Source organism: Salvia hispanica, unplaced genomic scaffold (assembly GCF_023119035.1).
Source record: "Salvia hispanica cultivar TCC Black 2014 unplaced genomic scaffold, UniMelb_Shisp_WGS_1.0 HiC_scaffold_1038, whole genome shotgun sequence".
NCBI lineage: Eukaryota > Viridiplantae > Streptophyta > Magnoliopsida > Lamiales > Lamiaceae > Salvia > Salvia hispanica.
This window is the reverse complement of record NW_025951292.1, coordinates 45,781-62,548: the sequence shown is the minus strand read 5'-3', so window position 1 is coordinate 62,548 and position 16,768 is coordinate 45,781. Positions and strand designations below refer to the sequence as shown.

Below are 16,768 nucleotides of genomic sequence, written 5' to 3'. Positions count from 1 at the left end.
AAAATTGAAATGACTTTAGTGGGCCTACAAAACTGGTGATCCCAAAATTGTTGGGCTTAGGACAATTAATAAAGTTCTACTCGAACTATACTAGCTTATAAACTATGGTGCATATGATAGCAGTCTTAATCACCTCATTTCATTGATTTAAACAAACTGAGGAATGCTCTCTATAACGAATTTGGGCATGCTTTATTCACATGATTATGATTTCTATTATATATTTTTCTATTTGTAAATGAGTAGTTTTAGGATTTAATAAATTTAGAAATTTAATGAATTTTGTATTATAATTAAATTACAAATTCAATTTAATTAAAATATTATAAACATAATCGACTCATTTTTTTCATTCCTTTCTTGAAAGTGTTTATCCAAATCAGGTTGTTTTGGTTCAACCAAATAAACTTCCAAATTTTGGATAGCTGAAGCAAATGGCGCTCTTACGGTTACAATCGATTCCCACCATCACATTTCCATCGCCACAACCAAAATTCTCAAAATCAAGCATCGCATTGTTCAATCGACGACGCTTGAACCCCAGCCACTATCATCAACTGCTGAAACGGAGCGCAGTCGCCGAAGAAATCTCAGCGGCGGAGGTCGATCAGAGCGTGATTGACGATGAAGAAACTCTCAGGCAGAAGGAAACAGTCAGTTATGATTGGAGCGAAGAATGGTATCCGCTCTATCTCACCAAAAACGTCCCCGACGACGCGCCGCTTGGCCTCACGGTGTTCGACAAGCAGGTCGTCTTGTTTAAAGACGGCGCCGGCGAGCTCAGGTGCTACGAAGATCGCTGCCCCCACCGGTAGGCTTGATACTGCTTTTTTTGTTTAAATCGATAATTGAGGTCAGATTCAGCTTCTGCTATATTAGAAAATTTGGTACCAATTCAATCATAAATTGAAATTAGGGCTCTTAATTTGGGGAGCAAATAGAAATCATTAATGAGTACTAATCTAGTACATTTCCACATTTTGGCTTAGTTGCTCTGGGTTTATTTTCCATGTTTCATTCTTTTGAATTGTTTTGTTCAAATTGTTGATGTGATCAAAATGTAGGTTGCTGTATACTTTGTGCAACAACTGTTTTGTGCTCTCCTGTAAAAGGATATAAGGTGTTATGTGTTAGCATAATAATATGGAGCTTCATTAGTGACGTTTCGTGTTCGTATAGACTAGCAAAACTTTCCGAAGGTCAGCTATTTGATGGTAGATTGGAGTGTTTGTACCACGGTTGGCAATTCGAAGGCAATGGTAAATGTGTGAAAATACCACAGGTTCGTGTTGATTCCCACTCTGTTCAGATCAATTTCCACAGATTATAATACATGCTCCTAAAAAACGGTTGCCTTCTTAAACAGCTCTCAGAAGGCGCAAAGATCCCATCATCAGCTTGTGTGAGAACATACGAAATCAAGGATTCACAGGGCGTGATATGGATCTGGATGTCGCGTAAGAGTCCTCCCAATCCTGCAAAAATCCCTTGGTTTGAGAATTTTGAGAGGCCAGGGTTTCGAGATTTATCAACCATCCACGAGCTCCCCTATGATCACTCCATCCTTTTAGAGAACCTCATGGATCCTTCCCATGTTCCTATCTCACACAACAGATCAGATTCTAATGCGAAAAGGGAAGAAGCAGGGCCGTTGTATTTTGAGGTGACTGAAAGGACAGGGCGAGGCTTTGCCGGCCGGTGGGGTAGAGAAAGAGACGTATCATTGCCAAACCACATCCCAAACTTTCTGAGGTTTGAGGCGCCTTGTGTACTTCAGAGTAACCGGCAAGTCATTGACAAGAAGGGCCAGAAGATCTACTTCACGGGGCTGTTCCTCTGCAGACCTTCGGGGCAAGGGAAGTCTATGCTCATAGTTCGCTTTGGGAACACGATGAAGCCCTCATTTGTGTTCAAACTGCTTCCACAATGGTTCTTGCATCAGACAGCTAGCAAGATTCTTGAGGAAGACATGGGGTTCCTTTCCTCTCAGAATGAGATTCTTGTGAGAGAAAAATCTCCGACGAGAGAGCTCTACATCAACTTGAAGACATCAGACACGTGGGTTGCAGAGTACCGAAGATGGATGGACAAAGTCGGGCATGGAATGCCTTACCATTTCGGCCACAGCACAGTTTCTTTACCGGAAAACCCTGCACTGGTCGAGCATGCTCCAGCGGGATTCACTGCCAGCCTCTCGGCTTCTCAGCCAGCTAAGGGCGGCATTGGATCAATGCACGCCCCGAACCCTGCTAACAGATACTTCCGGCATGTGATCCACTGCAAGGGGTGCAGGAACGTCGTGAAGTTATGTCGTGCGTGGAAGAAAGCTCTCTCTGTTGCTGCTGCTGTTTCTACGGCTTTGGCAATTCTGGCGTCAGGGAGGATGTCGAGGGTGCTGTTGTTGCTCTCGGCTGCAGTTTTTGTGGCTGGGATTCAGATCTGCTCGAGTGTGATTGCAATGAACACAACCAACTACATAAGAAGTCATAGAAGGTTGTGATGTGAAGTAGTAGCTGCAAAAGTATGGTATTGCTTTTACATCTGTAGGCAAGGTTGAAGTTTCTGTTAAATAAAATATGTTTGTTTGCAGTATTTTACATGGAAAAGTATTTGCAGGTTACTATTTTAAAGTCATTTTTATTCACCAAACACAAAAGTAGAACAGTTAAACAGAAGCTGGAATCCTTCAGATTCAATGCTCTCTGGGGTCTGAATTTGCAATATGAAAATCATCTCGATGTATTTATGTATTTTCTGACATTGTACTAAATGTATATACAGTTTCCTTCCAACTCCCACCTACCTGAGCTCTTTCAATTTCAATTTCACTCTCTAGAGAGAGTGAAATTGATGCATGCAACAAGAGCATTTACTGAGTATTTGTCACTGTCCCACTTTGCCAAACCTGCCTCAACCATCTCCAAAATAAATGCAGAGTTATAAGGAGTAATAAATAGACAAAGTCTATTCCTCTCATGGCGCCTGACTTCTTTCTGTATTAAGGGAATACAGCCAAAAGCAGGTTGCAGAAAGCTCAGCAAGAAATGGATTGTGTGTACAAATTGTTGATGCTTATGTCTTCTATCACTCTATGCCTCCTTCCATTCTCTTCTTGCTCGGCTCCCTCTGTTGGTTTCTACGCAGGTTCATGCCCCGCAGCTGAGATCATGGTGAAGAACACAGTCAGATCAGCTTCCGATTTGGATCCCACAATTCCCGGGAAGCTCCTACGCTTGCTCTTCCACGACTGCTTCATCGAGGCTAGTTACACCTACTTCACTCTTTCCTACTTGAGATAGCAAGATTCAAATGGTCATTATCTTTACAGGGCTGTGATGCTTCCATACTACTTCAAGGTAATGGGACGGAGAGAAGCGATCCCGGGAACGCATCCGTTGACGGATTTGCAGTTATAGACTCAGCAAAGAGATTACTCGAAATCTTCTGCCCGGGAACAGTTTCTTGTGCCGACATTCTTGCACTGGCTGCTAGAGACGCAGTTGAATACGTACGTACATACTTTCTATAACCAAGTTTTGAATTCGCTTTTTTTTATGTTCGAATTCGGATGAAATTTGCGTCTGCAGACAGGAGGGCCGAGTGTGCAGATTCCGACAGGTAGGAGAGATGGTAGGATTTCAGCAGCTGCAAATGTGAGACCAAACATTATAGACACAAGCTTCACATTAGATGAGATGGCTAAGCTCTTCTCTGTCAAGGGTTTGTCCATGGATGACCTTGTAACCCTCTCAGGTATACTAATTTAATTTAATCATACCATGGGGCCGTTCGGTTGTCATGTTTACTTGTGACTAAATGTCGTGTCTTGTAGGGGGTCACACAATCGGAAAATCGCATTGCAGCTCATTCAACGACCGGTTCAAGGTCGACCCAGTGGTAATGTTACAGTGATCGACTCATCCCTAGACCGGCAGTACGCGGTCCAGCTAACGAAAATGTGTCCTGCCGGTGCCAGGGATGATTCGATCACTGTGAATAATGACCCGGCACGCCCTTTCAGTTCGACAACCAGTACTACAGGATAGTGCTGGAGCACAAGGGGCTTTTCCAGTCTGATTCTGCACTGGTAAATGATAACAGAACGAGGAGCAAAGTAGTGGAATTTGCAAACAGTCAAGATGGTTTCTTTGAGAATTGGGCAGTTTCTTTCTTGAAACTTACCATGATTGGGGTTAAGACTGGTGATGAGGGCGAGATTCGACAATCTTGTTCGATGCCTAATTAGATGATTCCATTATTACCATTTACCACTGTAATTATTATTTATTGTTAGCGTTTCATGTGAAAAAGGTCATTTCATTATTTCATAGGACTACAATAAATTCAATACTGCTGTGTTATGGATGGTGTTATCTAGTAAATGTATTTATACTATGATTATAGATCATACAAAGTTAATAATTTCAAGTTACTACGCTGGAATATATTTTGATTTGATCATTTTCGGCATACAGGTCGGTAGAGTTAGAATTTCATATAGTAAAAGTATTAAGAGAGTCTTTATAAGATGTTTTTTTATGCAATTTACTAGATAGAATGATGTACTACTCCCTAGCTTATAATAGGAAATACATTTCGACGAGACAAAATTTTAAGAAACGTACAAAAAGTAGTTGAAAAAGTAGTAGAAAATAAGATCCATTATTTTAGAATGAACTATATGGCCCCTATGTACTGCAAGTCTAACTCCTAGAAGCACCTAATTAAGTGTATAATATCATTTCTAGTATTTTTTTTTTCACTATTTTGATTTACCCCTTTTTTCATCTTCTCTTTTCAAAATTGGCCACTAACATACTTTTTCATTCTATTTGTCTATTATTATATCAATTTCAAATTAAAATTCACGTGCTCTAAATATTTTTATTTTTAATAAACGGAGAAAGTATTAGAAAACCAGTTCTAATTGGACAATAAACCTATAAATTGAATACAGTTAAGTTAACCACACCAAATTCTGTTAGGATTGTAGCGATTTCAAATATTTGCATCAGAAATCGCATCAACTACCATTAGCAACTGTTGGAGAAAGAATCCATTGAATGGTTGAAGAATTTGGAGCTCCAATCTGCTCATGAATGAGGGCTCTGCAATTTCTCCGCGAAACTGCTCCTCTCAATCTATCAAGTGTTGCGGCGGCTCATTGTGACGCCATCAAATCATCGCTCATCACAGACACCTACATTTCCAACAAACTCATAAGCAGGTACCAAAAATGCAAGGAATTGAACGCCTCCCTGAAGGTGTTCGACGAAATGCCTCAAAGGGACACCGCTTCTTGGAACACCGTGATTTCCGGCTACGTCAATTCCGGGAGTTTTTCCACCTCATGGGAGTTCTTGAAAACTATGAAAGGACTCGGCTTTCCGTTCGACGCCTATACTTTTGGCAGCATGCTCAAGGGCATTGTAGCAAGTGGCGGATTAATGTATGGCCGGCAAGTTCATGCTGATATTGTGAAGATGGGATTTGGTGATAATGTATATGCTGCTAGTGCTCTTCTGCACATGTACGCCGTGTGCAGTGGAGTTGAGGATGCAAATAAGGTGTTTAGGCACATGAAGGAGAGGAATACCGTTTCTTGGAATACTTTGATTGGGGGTTTTCGGAGGTCGGAAATCTGCGTCGTTGTCTTGAGTTGTTTCGGTGTATGGAGATTGAAAGTGTTGGAGTCGATGATGCAACGTTTGCACCTATTCTGACATTGCTCTGTGATGCTGAGTTTTATGAGTTGACAAGGCAGATACATGGGAGCATTATGAAACGGGGCTGGAGTACGAGGCACTGTGCTTAACGCCACGATAACTGCGTACGCAGAGTGTGGAAGCATTGGAGATGCCAAGAAAGTGTTTGATACAGCTGTAGAGAATCGGGATTTAGTGACATGGAACTCGATGTTAGCGGCTTATTTGGATCATGGTCTGGAGGAATGTTGCTTCACTATTTTCTTGGATATGATGAGAGGGAGGTTGACGGTGGATGCTTACACGTGCTCCACTGTTATAAGTGCTTGCTCTGGAGATGCAAAATGGAGCCTCGGAAAATCCTTGCATTGTCTAGTGGTAAAGAGGGGAATGGAGCAGACAACACAAGTATCTAATGCATTGATTTCTATGTATTTGAAATCTGATGGTCAAAACATGGAGGATGCCGTGAGAGTTTTTGAACATATAGACGTGAAGGACCATGTATCGTGGAACACAATTCTGACCGGTTTGTCACAGAACGGGGCCAGTGAAAATGCCATAAGGCTCTTCCAGCAGATGCATCTGAATTACCTGAAAATCGACCAATATGCCTTTGCAGCAGTCTTGAGATCTTGCTCGGATTTAGCCACGCTCAATTTGGGCTGTCAGGTTCATGTTCTGGTGTTGAAATCAGGCCTGGAGGAAAATGAGTATGTCGCTAGTGCTTTGATATTTATGTACTCTAAATGTGGGATCATTGAAGATGCTCGCCAATCCTTTGAGGCCTCTCAGAAGGGGAGCTCCGTGACATGGAACTCGGTCATTTTTGCATATGCGCAACACGGGCGAGGGAAAGTTGCACTTGACCTGTTTTACCTCATGACACAGCGACAAGTGAAGCTGGATCATATCACTTTTGTTGCTGCTCTAACTGCGTGCAGTCACATTGGTTTGGTCGACGAAGGTCTGAACTTGTTGAAAAATATGGAATCTGAATATGGAGTTCCAGCCCGGATGGAGAATTATGCGTGTGCAGTTGACTTGCTTGGAAGAGCTGGACGTCTCATGGAGGCAAAGGAACTGATCGATGATATGCCTTTTGAATCCAATGTGATGGTTTGGAAAACATTCTTAGGTGCTTGTAGGGCGTGCGGTGACATAGAACTTGCGAGTCAGGTAGCTGACAACCTGATGGAACTCGACCCCGGAGATCACTGCACTTATGTTCTTCTCTCTGATATGTATGGCCATCTTAAGAAATGGGACGAGAAGGCTGCCATGAAGAGGCTGATGAGAGATAAGAGCATCAAGAAGGTGCCTGGTTGGAGTTGGATAGAGTTGCACCACGACGTTCATTCATTTAACGCAGACGACCATTCACACCCCAGATCCCTAGATATATATGATGCACTGGAAGAACTAACGAATGAAATGAGAAATTCTGATGATGCTTTGGTCATAGATTTACAGAAAACTCAATAAGTTGGCCATTTTAGATGCTTATTGAACTTGTCTGCGGCAACAACATGCGTATACCAAGAAAGCTCTTTTATTTGTAAAATTAGTAATTCTCCTGTGTGGTCCGTGAGATATTTATATCTTGTAGTGTACTATATATGAATAAACTAGCGGGAGTTGTTCTTTTCTTTATCCCAGGTATCGATGATGGGTACATAGCACCAACAGGGCAGGCCACGTCGGCCAGGATGTCTTGTCTAGCCTAGCCAGGACAAATGAACCGTTCTCATGCGCGTTGAGTCGTTGCAAGATAAGTATATATGCTTATTTTAATATGTTGTCGCCATCAGATTTACTTAGGCAAGCATACAATATTAGCAGATTAATCATTTTTAGGCTATAGGTATATTACTACTACTATTCATGATTTGGCTTCAAGTAACAGATCAAATAGAGCCTTTTGTATGTATGTTTGTTTGTATGTTATAGAGAATATAAATGCAGCTCGAAATAGTTCGGTATTCAAGCATAGAAACTAGCAGATGAAGTTCAGTATCAGTTACATAGTATGAGTATTATAGAAGACAGATTTTGAGAGACTACTAAGTAGTCTCTTTCACCTTCGAAAATCACATGTAAAACAAGAAACCAACAATGTGTTACGCTAATAGAACGGTTGCATGAAGAGGGCGTGGCGAGAAGCTGACAGTATTTGCTCAGCTGGTTGGGGAATTCTTTATATGAAATGAACCAAGTTTACACACACACACACAGAGTTGGCCTGGTCCCACAGAAGCAGAGGAAACTAGTAAATATTGCTTGAAGCAGGTGAAGATTGGGCTGTGCTTAGAATAGTAGTATTAGAAACTAATGACAGCAACATTTTGTGTAGAGTTTGAAAGAAACAAAAGGTAGCTAACTTCCAAAAAAATCAATGTCGAATTGCGTGTGTTGAAACAATAATTAGCTGTGTCACTGTTGTTGGTGCCATAATTTGCCTATTCAACTTGCTTGTATAAATTGTATTGCTGCTCTGTTAATTACAAAAGGAGACCTTTAAATATCTGAATTATTGGAATAAACGATTTCCTTTAATCATGTCGGTCTTATCTCATTTGTAATACTTCCACCATCGCCTAAATAGAAATTGATAAAGTACGATATAGAAATGTAATTGAAGTATTGTACAATATGTGAAAGTTTTCAAAAATAGAATGTGGTTATGGGCCAGACTAAAAAGACAAAAGGAGACTATTTAAATTGAATTACTTGGTTTTGAAATTTGGACTTGAGATTAATTGATACTAACAGATTTGAAGTTTTGAACTATAACAACTTAGCAAGTCAATCTATTCTATTTTTTTCATTTCATATTTTTTTTGAGTTATTATCTGTTCTAATTCTACTACTATAACATACCAAATGATGAATAAATAACTATGAATAACTTTCACACTTCCTCTTGCGATAATGTACAAGCAATGAAGTGCATAACAATCTGAAATAGGACGCAAGAAACTATTTTGCTACAGTGTTTATTTTGGCAAATCACATCACATAAACTATAATACAATTGTCAAATTTAGATATTGAGTGCTTAAACAGTCACTAATCTTTGCCATGATAATTGATATCACTATCATTTTGACTTGTGAATACATTTCCACACCTAAACTTAAATACTATCATATTCTAAAAGTTTGTATGTAAAATACTCTAGAACCGAGATTTCTTTAGATTTATAGTGGTGTTTTATCCGAGATTCCACTATAGAGACATTCATCAGTAACATTATTTATTTGATTGGCCAGCAATTCTTGATAATTAGATAATGGACTGATGTGGGACGACCATCAATTATTATGTGGATAGTCCATAAAAAGATCAATCATGCATAAAGATGTTACTTACAAATTAAATTACTCATGCTCCCTCCCCTAAACAAGATTAGTGATGAAGGCATGAAGCTAAGATGGCATTTGTATGAAAATAAAAGGCATGAATGCATATATGAATTCATAATATTGGTTATTTAGGGTTAGCATAATTTTTAATATATAATTGGTAAAGTAAAAGAATGAAAAAAATAATTGAAAATTTGTGTAGTGAATGATGGGATCCATAGATAATAAAGTGCGTTAAAAAGGAGAAAAAGGAAAATGTTGTTATAAATGGATTTGAACTTTTTAATAGGAGAGACGGAAAAAAATATGGCATATTTCTATACATGAGAGGATATATATAGATTAGCTACACATGGATTAATAGGCTTTATTTTCTTTTGGATTTAATAAATTCCTACTCCGACTGTGATTATTTGAGTTAAATTATAATATAGTTCGTCTTCTTTTATGAGTTTGTTTTGCGATAATCCAAAAGTGTTTAACAAGGCTAACTTCAAATAAAATGCACAACTAACAATACTAATTAATTATCAAGAATGAGATTCTTGAGTTTGCATATGCTCAAGAACATACATCTCTACCTTCAACTCATGATACTCGTTTACCAAGTCAAATCATAATGTCAAGTAAAATAGACCCACTTATAATGTGTCGATAAGTTTGGTATAGGGCAAAATCATGAAATGAAGGATTCTTACAGTGAGAAAGAATATACACTATATTAAACTACTCCTTGTCTCATAATAAGAGTCTCATTTGCATTTCGATCTTGTCATCAATAAGAATCACATTTAACTTTTACCATAAATAACAAATAGGTCTACATTCCACTAACTCACTTCACTCATATTCTATAATAAAATCAATATAAAAAGTGGATCACATATTCACTAACTTTTTCAACTCACTATTCTTACATTTCTTAAAATTTGTGCTCACACTAAATGGGATTAGGATCCTGCTATGGCTCCAAGCACGGCAATGGTTACTGTTACACACGACAAATTTTAAAAGAAAATTAATATTTTATATAATATTTTAATACTCCCTCGTCCCATTAAAAATGAAACGTTTTCCTTTTTTGGTTGTCCCATAAAATGAAACGTTTCTTAAAATAAACAACTCTATCTCTACTTTTTCATCTCTCTTACTTTACTCTCTTCATCAACTCACAAAACAATACATACAAATCGTGCCGATTCACAAATGTTGCATTTTAAGTGGGACGGAGGGAGTATTATATAATTTATTATTAAAAATTGATTGTATATAACGACGCCTATTTGGAGCCACAGAGGAGATCCCAAAACCCCTATTCATGTGACTCCTATTATGGAACGAATGGAGTATTTACCATTTGGGTCCGATGTAATTCTTAAAATCAAAATCCTGTTATATATATATATATATATATATATATATATATATATATATAGTCTTGTTAGCTTGAGATTATTTAGCTAAATTGAGAAATGAGATGCAATGTGGGCCACTAATCCACAAGATTAACAAAATGTCAACAAATATCACATTATGTCAACAAGGGGGTATAATTGTCTTTTCATTAAATTGTGTTTGAAATCATTTTCTAAAATTCTTCTAAAACTCTGCGAAGCTTAAATCTTCAACATTCAAATCTTCAAATCTTCAACATTCATATCTTCAAATCTTCAACATTCATATTTTCAAATTTTCAAATCTTCAACATTCAAATCTTCAAATCTTCAACATTCATATTTTCAAATTTTCAAATCTTCAACATTCAAATCTTCAAATCTTCAACATTCTTCAAATCTCTTCAACATTCAAATCTTCAACATTCAAATCTTCAAATCTTCAAATCTTCAACATTCAAATCTTCAAATCTTCAAATCTTCAACATTCAAATCTTCAAATCTTCAACATTATTCAAATCTTCAAATCTTCAACATTCAAATCTTCAAATCTTCAACATTCAATAAAACAACACTTATAATTTACATATCATCAATTCCGAGAGTATCGAATGTCAACAACTCGTATTAAAATGTCAACAACTAACAAATAACATTTATAATTCACATATCAATATCAAGAATATCGAATGTCAGAACTCGTATTAAAATGTCAACAACGAACAAATAACACTTATAATTCACATATCAATAGTCGAATATCAATGTCAACAACTCGTATTAAAATGTTAACAACTAACGAATAACACTTATAATTCACATATCAATAGCGAGATTATTGAATATCAACAAGGGGGTATTATCGTCAATAGCTGCACATCAAATGTCAATAGCCTGCATCAAATGTAAACAACTTATAGTTGACATTATATGTGTGTAGTTGACATAAATTATATATGTAGTTGACATGGATTATATACATAGTTGACATTATACGTGTGTAGTTGACATGAATTGCATACGTAGTTGACATTATATGTGTGTAGTTGACATAAATTATATATGTAGTTGACATGGATTGTACACATATGACATTATATGTGTGTAGCTTATATAATTAATGTCAACAACGTTTTACGTATAATTTATGTCAACATCAAACATTTTCATGTCAACGACATCTATAATTTATGTCAACAACCAAACATTTTCATGCCAACGACTTATATAATTCATGTCAACAACAAACATTTTCATATCAAATACTTATATAATCAACCATCAGCTATGTTCAAACCTATTTTCCCAGACATATTCTACAAGTTAATACTAAAAAACAGCAAATCGAAAGTAATCAAAATTGGCATAATTTAATTTGAATCAAATGTTTATCCAACAAATTGAAATAAAAAAAGGTTTCGTCCTAGCTATCAATATCATCACTACCAAATCCAAACAATTTCCAAACCAAAGAGAACAAATTACCGGAATCCGAAAAATCACTCATTCAGACGTACTCGTCCACCAATTCTTGACGACTCGCCAACTGGATGAAAATGCGCTTACACTCCCACAAAACCCCTAACCAAAACCAATTTCTCATCGATCGTCCATCCTACGCCACTTGCTGCTGAAATCCTCCGATTTCAATCGGTGAAATCGAAGATCTCGGCAATAGGAGCTCCTTGCTTTTTCAAGGCGTCTTCGCGCATTTCGGATCGATTCGGACGGAAAAAGCGTAGATCTCGTGCATATAAACTCAATAGAGAGACCGATCTCGATTCACGACTTCGCGGTGACGGAGAGTATGCCGTGATACCGATATGCGATCGTGGTGGATCCGTGGCTGATTTTGAGAGGAGGTCGCGGTGGGGGTGGATGGAGCGGCGGGTTTAATATGCTGCCTGTGTGAATGCGTGGGATGAAGACGGCGGGACGGTGTGGTTGGTGGCGCGCACGATGCGGCGGTGGATCGGTTTGATTTGCTAGCCGAGAAGCTCGGCGGGGATAAACGGATCGGACGGATCGGGAGGATTCTCCTCTCTTTCCATTAAAACATGAAATTACAATTATGCCCTCTCATAATTAATTAATCTTAAAATAAATTTCATGTGGCAAAATGCGGACCACTCGGTTAATAAAAATGAGTGGCTAATATTGCATCTCATTTCTCAATTAGCCTAATAAATCTCATTTGATCACAATCCTATATATATATATATCCAAGATGATGGAAGCATAGTGTCACAAGCCACATCAAACAAAAATCACTCACATTCTCACTCACTCACGCATGGCCACTCCCCATTTCCTCTCCACCTTCATCAAATCTTCTTTCCTTTTCTTGGTTTTTATCTCAAGTTTTTAGACCAAACTCATGCTTTTGAAGCCAAAAATTCTAAGATTCAACACTCTTTCCACACAATTGAAATAAGCTCCTTTTTTCCAGCCTCTGTTTGCAGTCCTTCCAAAGGTAACAATTCCTCTCTCTCTCATTTGCATTTTATTCAAATATTTGCAGCATTGAAGTTGAGATAAATGAAGGTCAAATCTTGAATTCAATTAATTAATCAACTTTATTATATTTCTATTTCCTGTCTTCTTTGAACTAATCATCAAATCTTAAATCCTGAAATGCAACAAAAACTTGGATAATAATGGTCATTTTTCCAGTTTTATGAGAAATTTGGTCTTTCTTCCTGTACGGCATGCAATAAGTCATTTTCAGAATTAAAAAAATATATGCAACAAGTCATTTTCATATTTCAACTATTTAAGAAGTGGGCAATAATCCTTTTTGTACCATGGATTAAGAGCAATAATGTGAGCATAAAAAAGCTGCAAAGGTTCAATTTTGGCATAATATGGGCACAAATTCATTATTCCTCAGATATTGAATCTTGTAGTTAAAAGCAAATATCAAGTGGTTAACAGCTATTTTTTAAATTAATTAATCTTTTCTTTATGTGAAAAAAACATTAAACAATTAATTGCTGGTGCCTTGTCTTCTTTTGCTGTGTGTTTTAGTGTGTGAAAGAAAGTCCGTGTGTTTTATAATTCTGTCTCATAATTTAGCCTTAGTTTTCAAGAAATTGATAATGAATTCTTATTGTCTGGATTACATCAATAATGTTAGTATTAGTAGCATTTTATTTCTCTTCACAGGTGAATAGAAGTTATTTTACTGAAAATAAAATTAATATTTTTAACATAAAAATACTCATACTCTTTGAATTGTTGATTGTGCTACCCTTAGACTTCGTATCACAAGTATTACTAAAAGTAATTAGACTTTTTTTATTAATTGAATATCTAAATAAAAACCCCATTATATTAGACAATCATATAATCAATCAAATCCAGCCCAATTACTACGAAACCTAATCCCCCCACTCAAAACCAATTAATTGGATCCCACAATCCAACCAACTCCACTATAATCGATTGGCCTTATCTTACCCCAAAAATACTAGCAATATCTTCCCATTAAATATGTTAAAATTTAGGAAATAAGCTAAAAGAGTCATTTGAACAACTATTACGTTACACAATTCTACATTATTTGAGATTGATCTTCCTCCTTTGGTATAACTCTTCTCACTACTTGTTAACCTTTTCCATGCATTAATTGGTGAATACATGCTCTACTAGTTAGGTTTAGCTTAACAAGAACCTTCTGTCTAATGCACCTTTTTAATAATAGAACTACTGACCAGATGGACGAAGCCACTTTGGGGCCGGGGCCACCGGGCTCCCCAGCTAATGAAGTTATTAGTATATATATGGTATTAGTAAGGCATAATCGTGACGAGTTCGATTCCTGCGGCCTCCAATTCCTTTTTTTTAATCCTTTGTTTAATTTTCTTACATTTTTATGCTCCCAAATCCCATATTCGATTCCCCCTTGGCCTAAAAATCAATTTTTTCTTGTTTTGTTTTCTTACTCTTTTATCAATTTTTGTTTCTTACACTTTTACTTGAATTTGTTTTATTGTAGTATTTTCTTATATTTCTAAGTTTCCAAGTTCAAATCCTTCCGCCTATTTTATTTTCTTATACCTTTATGTCCAATAGTTTTACTCCCACTTTGCTATTTTATTTGCATATATCTGAATTTTAGTCTTAGAGTACTTAATTACTTGCACCTTTTTTTAACGATATGACGTATAGATTTCTAGTTTCTATTATGCATTTTTCTAATTTATATTTTCTCTTATTATTCATCTATTATATATCTTTTGCAATTTCCCATTGCTCATGCTACAAAAATTTCGACGATTTCGACACAAAAAAATACCTAAACTTGACCCACAATAAAAAATTTACCTGGCTTCATCTACGACTAATTAAAGGATTGTTACCAACATCAAATTAAGCTAGTCACACAATTTATTGCTAATGTGATATTGGTAACACAATTCATGTAATATTATGACATCAATAACGCATGCATCTAATACATGGAGTATTTGAGTTATCGATTCAATCAAGAAGAGGCCATCCACACTAGAAGTTTTCCATTGGCACGGCCCGTGTTCGAAACTCAGCCAAGACGAGGTCGTCGCTGCGCCATCTCTAAGTGACATTCTCTCTCACGACCAATCCAGAGTTAAGTCAATTGTTCCGCTACAAACAACAAGACCCGATATTCGACCCACAAACCTCAACCTCGTATTCCAACGTGTCATGCACCTCCACCACCTGCTCCCGCTCTCCTCCGCACGGGCAACACACCTCCGCAGCTCGGACGTGCGTCTCGGCATCAATACGGCGACCGTCGTTTGTAGGATTGTTTAGCAAGACACACTCACCATTCGCCACGACGTTTTCCGGGCTTCATGTTCGGTTGCGGCCAAAACAACCAGGGCTCTTCGGCGCTCGTCGGACTAATCGGCTCGGCCGGACCCACTATCGATCGTATCGCGGACCGCGACAAAATACGGAAAGTACTTCTCCTATTGTCTACCGTCGAAGGCGAGCTCCACGAGCTACCTCACGCTCGGAAAGCCACCTCGGGAAGCGTGCAATTCACACCGTTCGACTCATCTCGGGCTCCTCGTTCTACTTCATCAGCATCACCTCCATCACCGTCTCGGGCCAGCAGCTCCCGATCGGGGGCGGTTTCAAGACGGCCGCGCGATCATGACTCCGGCACGGTGATCACACGCCTGCCACCGCGGCGTACAGCGCTGAGTGCTGCGTTCAAGCAGGGATGAAGAAGTACCCGGCGGCACCGGCATTCTCCATCTTGGACACGTGCTACGACCTCTCGAACTACCGAGCATCTCCGTCCCCACCGTGTCGTTCACATTTGACGGCGAGGTGAAGATCAACCTCAGCCCGTCCGGGATAATGATCGCGGTTAGCTCCACGGTGGCGTGCCTTGCCTTCGCCGGGAATGGAGATCCGCCGACATCGGAATCTTTGGGAACACGCAGCAGCTGGCGTTTGAAGTGGTGTATGATGTCGCCGGAGGGAAGCTGGGATTTGCAGCTGCTGGCTGTTGATTGATTTATGTTTAACAACTTAGTAATTTACACTACTTAAAAAATCATACATTAAATTCCTCCCAAGGTAGGAAATATGCTCATGTGATTTATAATTTCTGAAAATTTCAAATCAAATAATGTTCCTCCAAGATTGAATTGTTGAAGTGAGAGGCAAATTCACTTGTGATGCCCCATGTTCAATTACAAATTGTACAACAACATTTTTTCACATCCTTGGATATGTGATGCAATATGTTCACTTACAAATTGTACAACACTTTATGAAAGATGTTACAAACTGTACAATTTTGAATGTTTTGCACGTATTGTCCCCACAAAAAGTTATATCCATGTTTGTGGTTTTTAATAATTTAGTAGATTGCCTAACCACGGTCTATCACATCTTTAACCAGATATGTCTTAATACAAGATATTAATATCTCGAGCATGCCAAACTTGATCGACTTACATCTATAATTTAAATTTTCCATCTGATATGAGGATTCAACGCGAGCTTTATTGAGTTATTATTAATTACCATTCACTAATTTGGATTTTGGACTATTATGTTGTTACTCCATAGCCATTTTCCTTTGTATACAATTCAAGATCCCGTCTTTTCGGATTCAATTCACATTATTCACTCGCCTCGAATACACACGGAACGAAAGGACTTGGGAACCAAGAATCCGGCCATACGATTAGGAATCTCCGTTCGAATACAATTCTCACTTCATCATAAGAAGACCCTAAATTGTGTCTCAAGATTAACTTAATCATATTGATAGCTAGAAAATCTGCACCAGTTAACAAAA

At 38.0% G+C, this 16,768-nt stretch overlaps 2 protein-coding genes, 1 long non-coding RNA gene and 2 pseudogenes across 4 annotated transcripts; all 5 read left to right on the top strand.

Annotated features, from left to right (window-relative positions):
* The first annotated feature begins 379 nt into the window (after positions 1-379).
* LOC125197869 (protein TIC 55, chloroplastic-like) lies at positions 380-2,592 on the top strand. 2 transcript variants are annotated; one of them, XM_048096387.1, is made up of 3 exons: positions 380-811; positions 1,180-1,282; positions 1,367-2,592. In XM_048096387.1, exons 1-3 carry the CDS (start codon positions 435-437, stop codon positions 2,498-2,500), a joined length of 1,614 nt encoding a protein of 537 aa, XP_047952344.1. In that variant the 5' UTR covers positions 380-434; the 3' UTR covers positions 2,501-2,592. The 2 variants fall into 2 exon arrangements, with proteins under 2 accessions (XP_047952344.1, XP_047952345.1); XM_048096388.1 differs by having other exon boundaries at positions 489-811; positions 1,065-1,282.
* A 248-nt stretch (positions 2,593-2,840) lies between these two features.
* On the top strand, positions 2,841-4,395 carry LOC125197870 (annotated as a pseudogene).
* Positions 4,396-4,947: 552 nt separating this feature from the next.
* Positions 4,948-7,190, top strand: LOC125197861 (putative pentatricopeptide repeat-containing protein At3g25970). Its single transcript, XM_048096384.1, is given in 3 exon segments — positions 4,948-5,625; positions 5,628-5,784; positions 5,786-7,190. Coding segments are annotated over 3 exon segments (2,088 nt in total). The 5' UTR covers positions 4,948-5,099.
* Positions 7,191-7,203: 13 nt separating this feature from the next.
* On the top strand, positions 7,204-7,588 carry LOC125197859. Its single transcript, XR_007172265.1, has 2 exons — positions 7,204-7,272; positions 7,365-7,588. It is a non-coding gene; the product is annotated as an uncharacterized LOC125197859 (long non-coding RNA).
* Positions 7,589-14,924: 7,336 nt separating this feature from the next.
* Positions 14,925-16,215, top strand: LOC125197860 (annotated as a pseudogene).
* The last annotated feature ends 553 nt before the right edge of the window (positions 16,216-16,768 follow it).

Excerpts from the sequence above, each read along its gene's own strand:
- LOC125197869 (XM_048096387.1), top strand. The coding sequence starts at position 435 with ATGGCGCTCTTACGGTTACAATCGATTCCCACCATCACATTTCCATCG. Across the intron at positions 812-1,179 it reads GAAGATCGCTGCCCCCACCG|ACTAGCAAAACTTTCCGAAG; the intron begins GTAGGCTTGATA and ends GTGTTCGTATAG. Across the intron at positions 1,283-1,366 it reads AATGTGTGAAAATACCACAG|CTCTCAGAAGGCGCAAAGAT; the intron begins GTTCGTGTTGAT and ends CTTCTTAAACAG.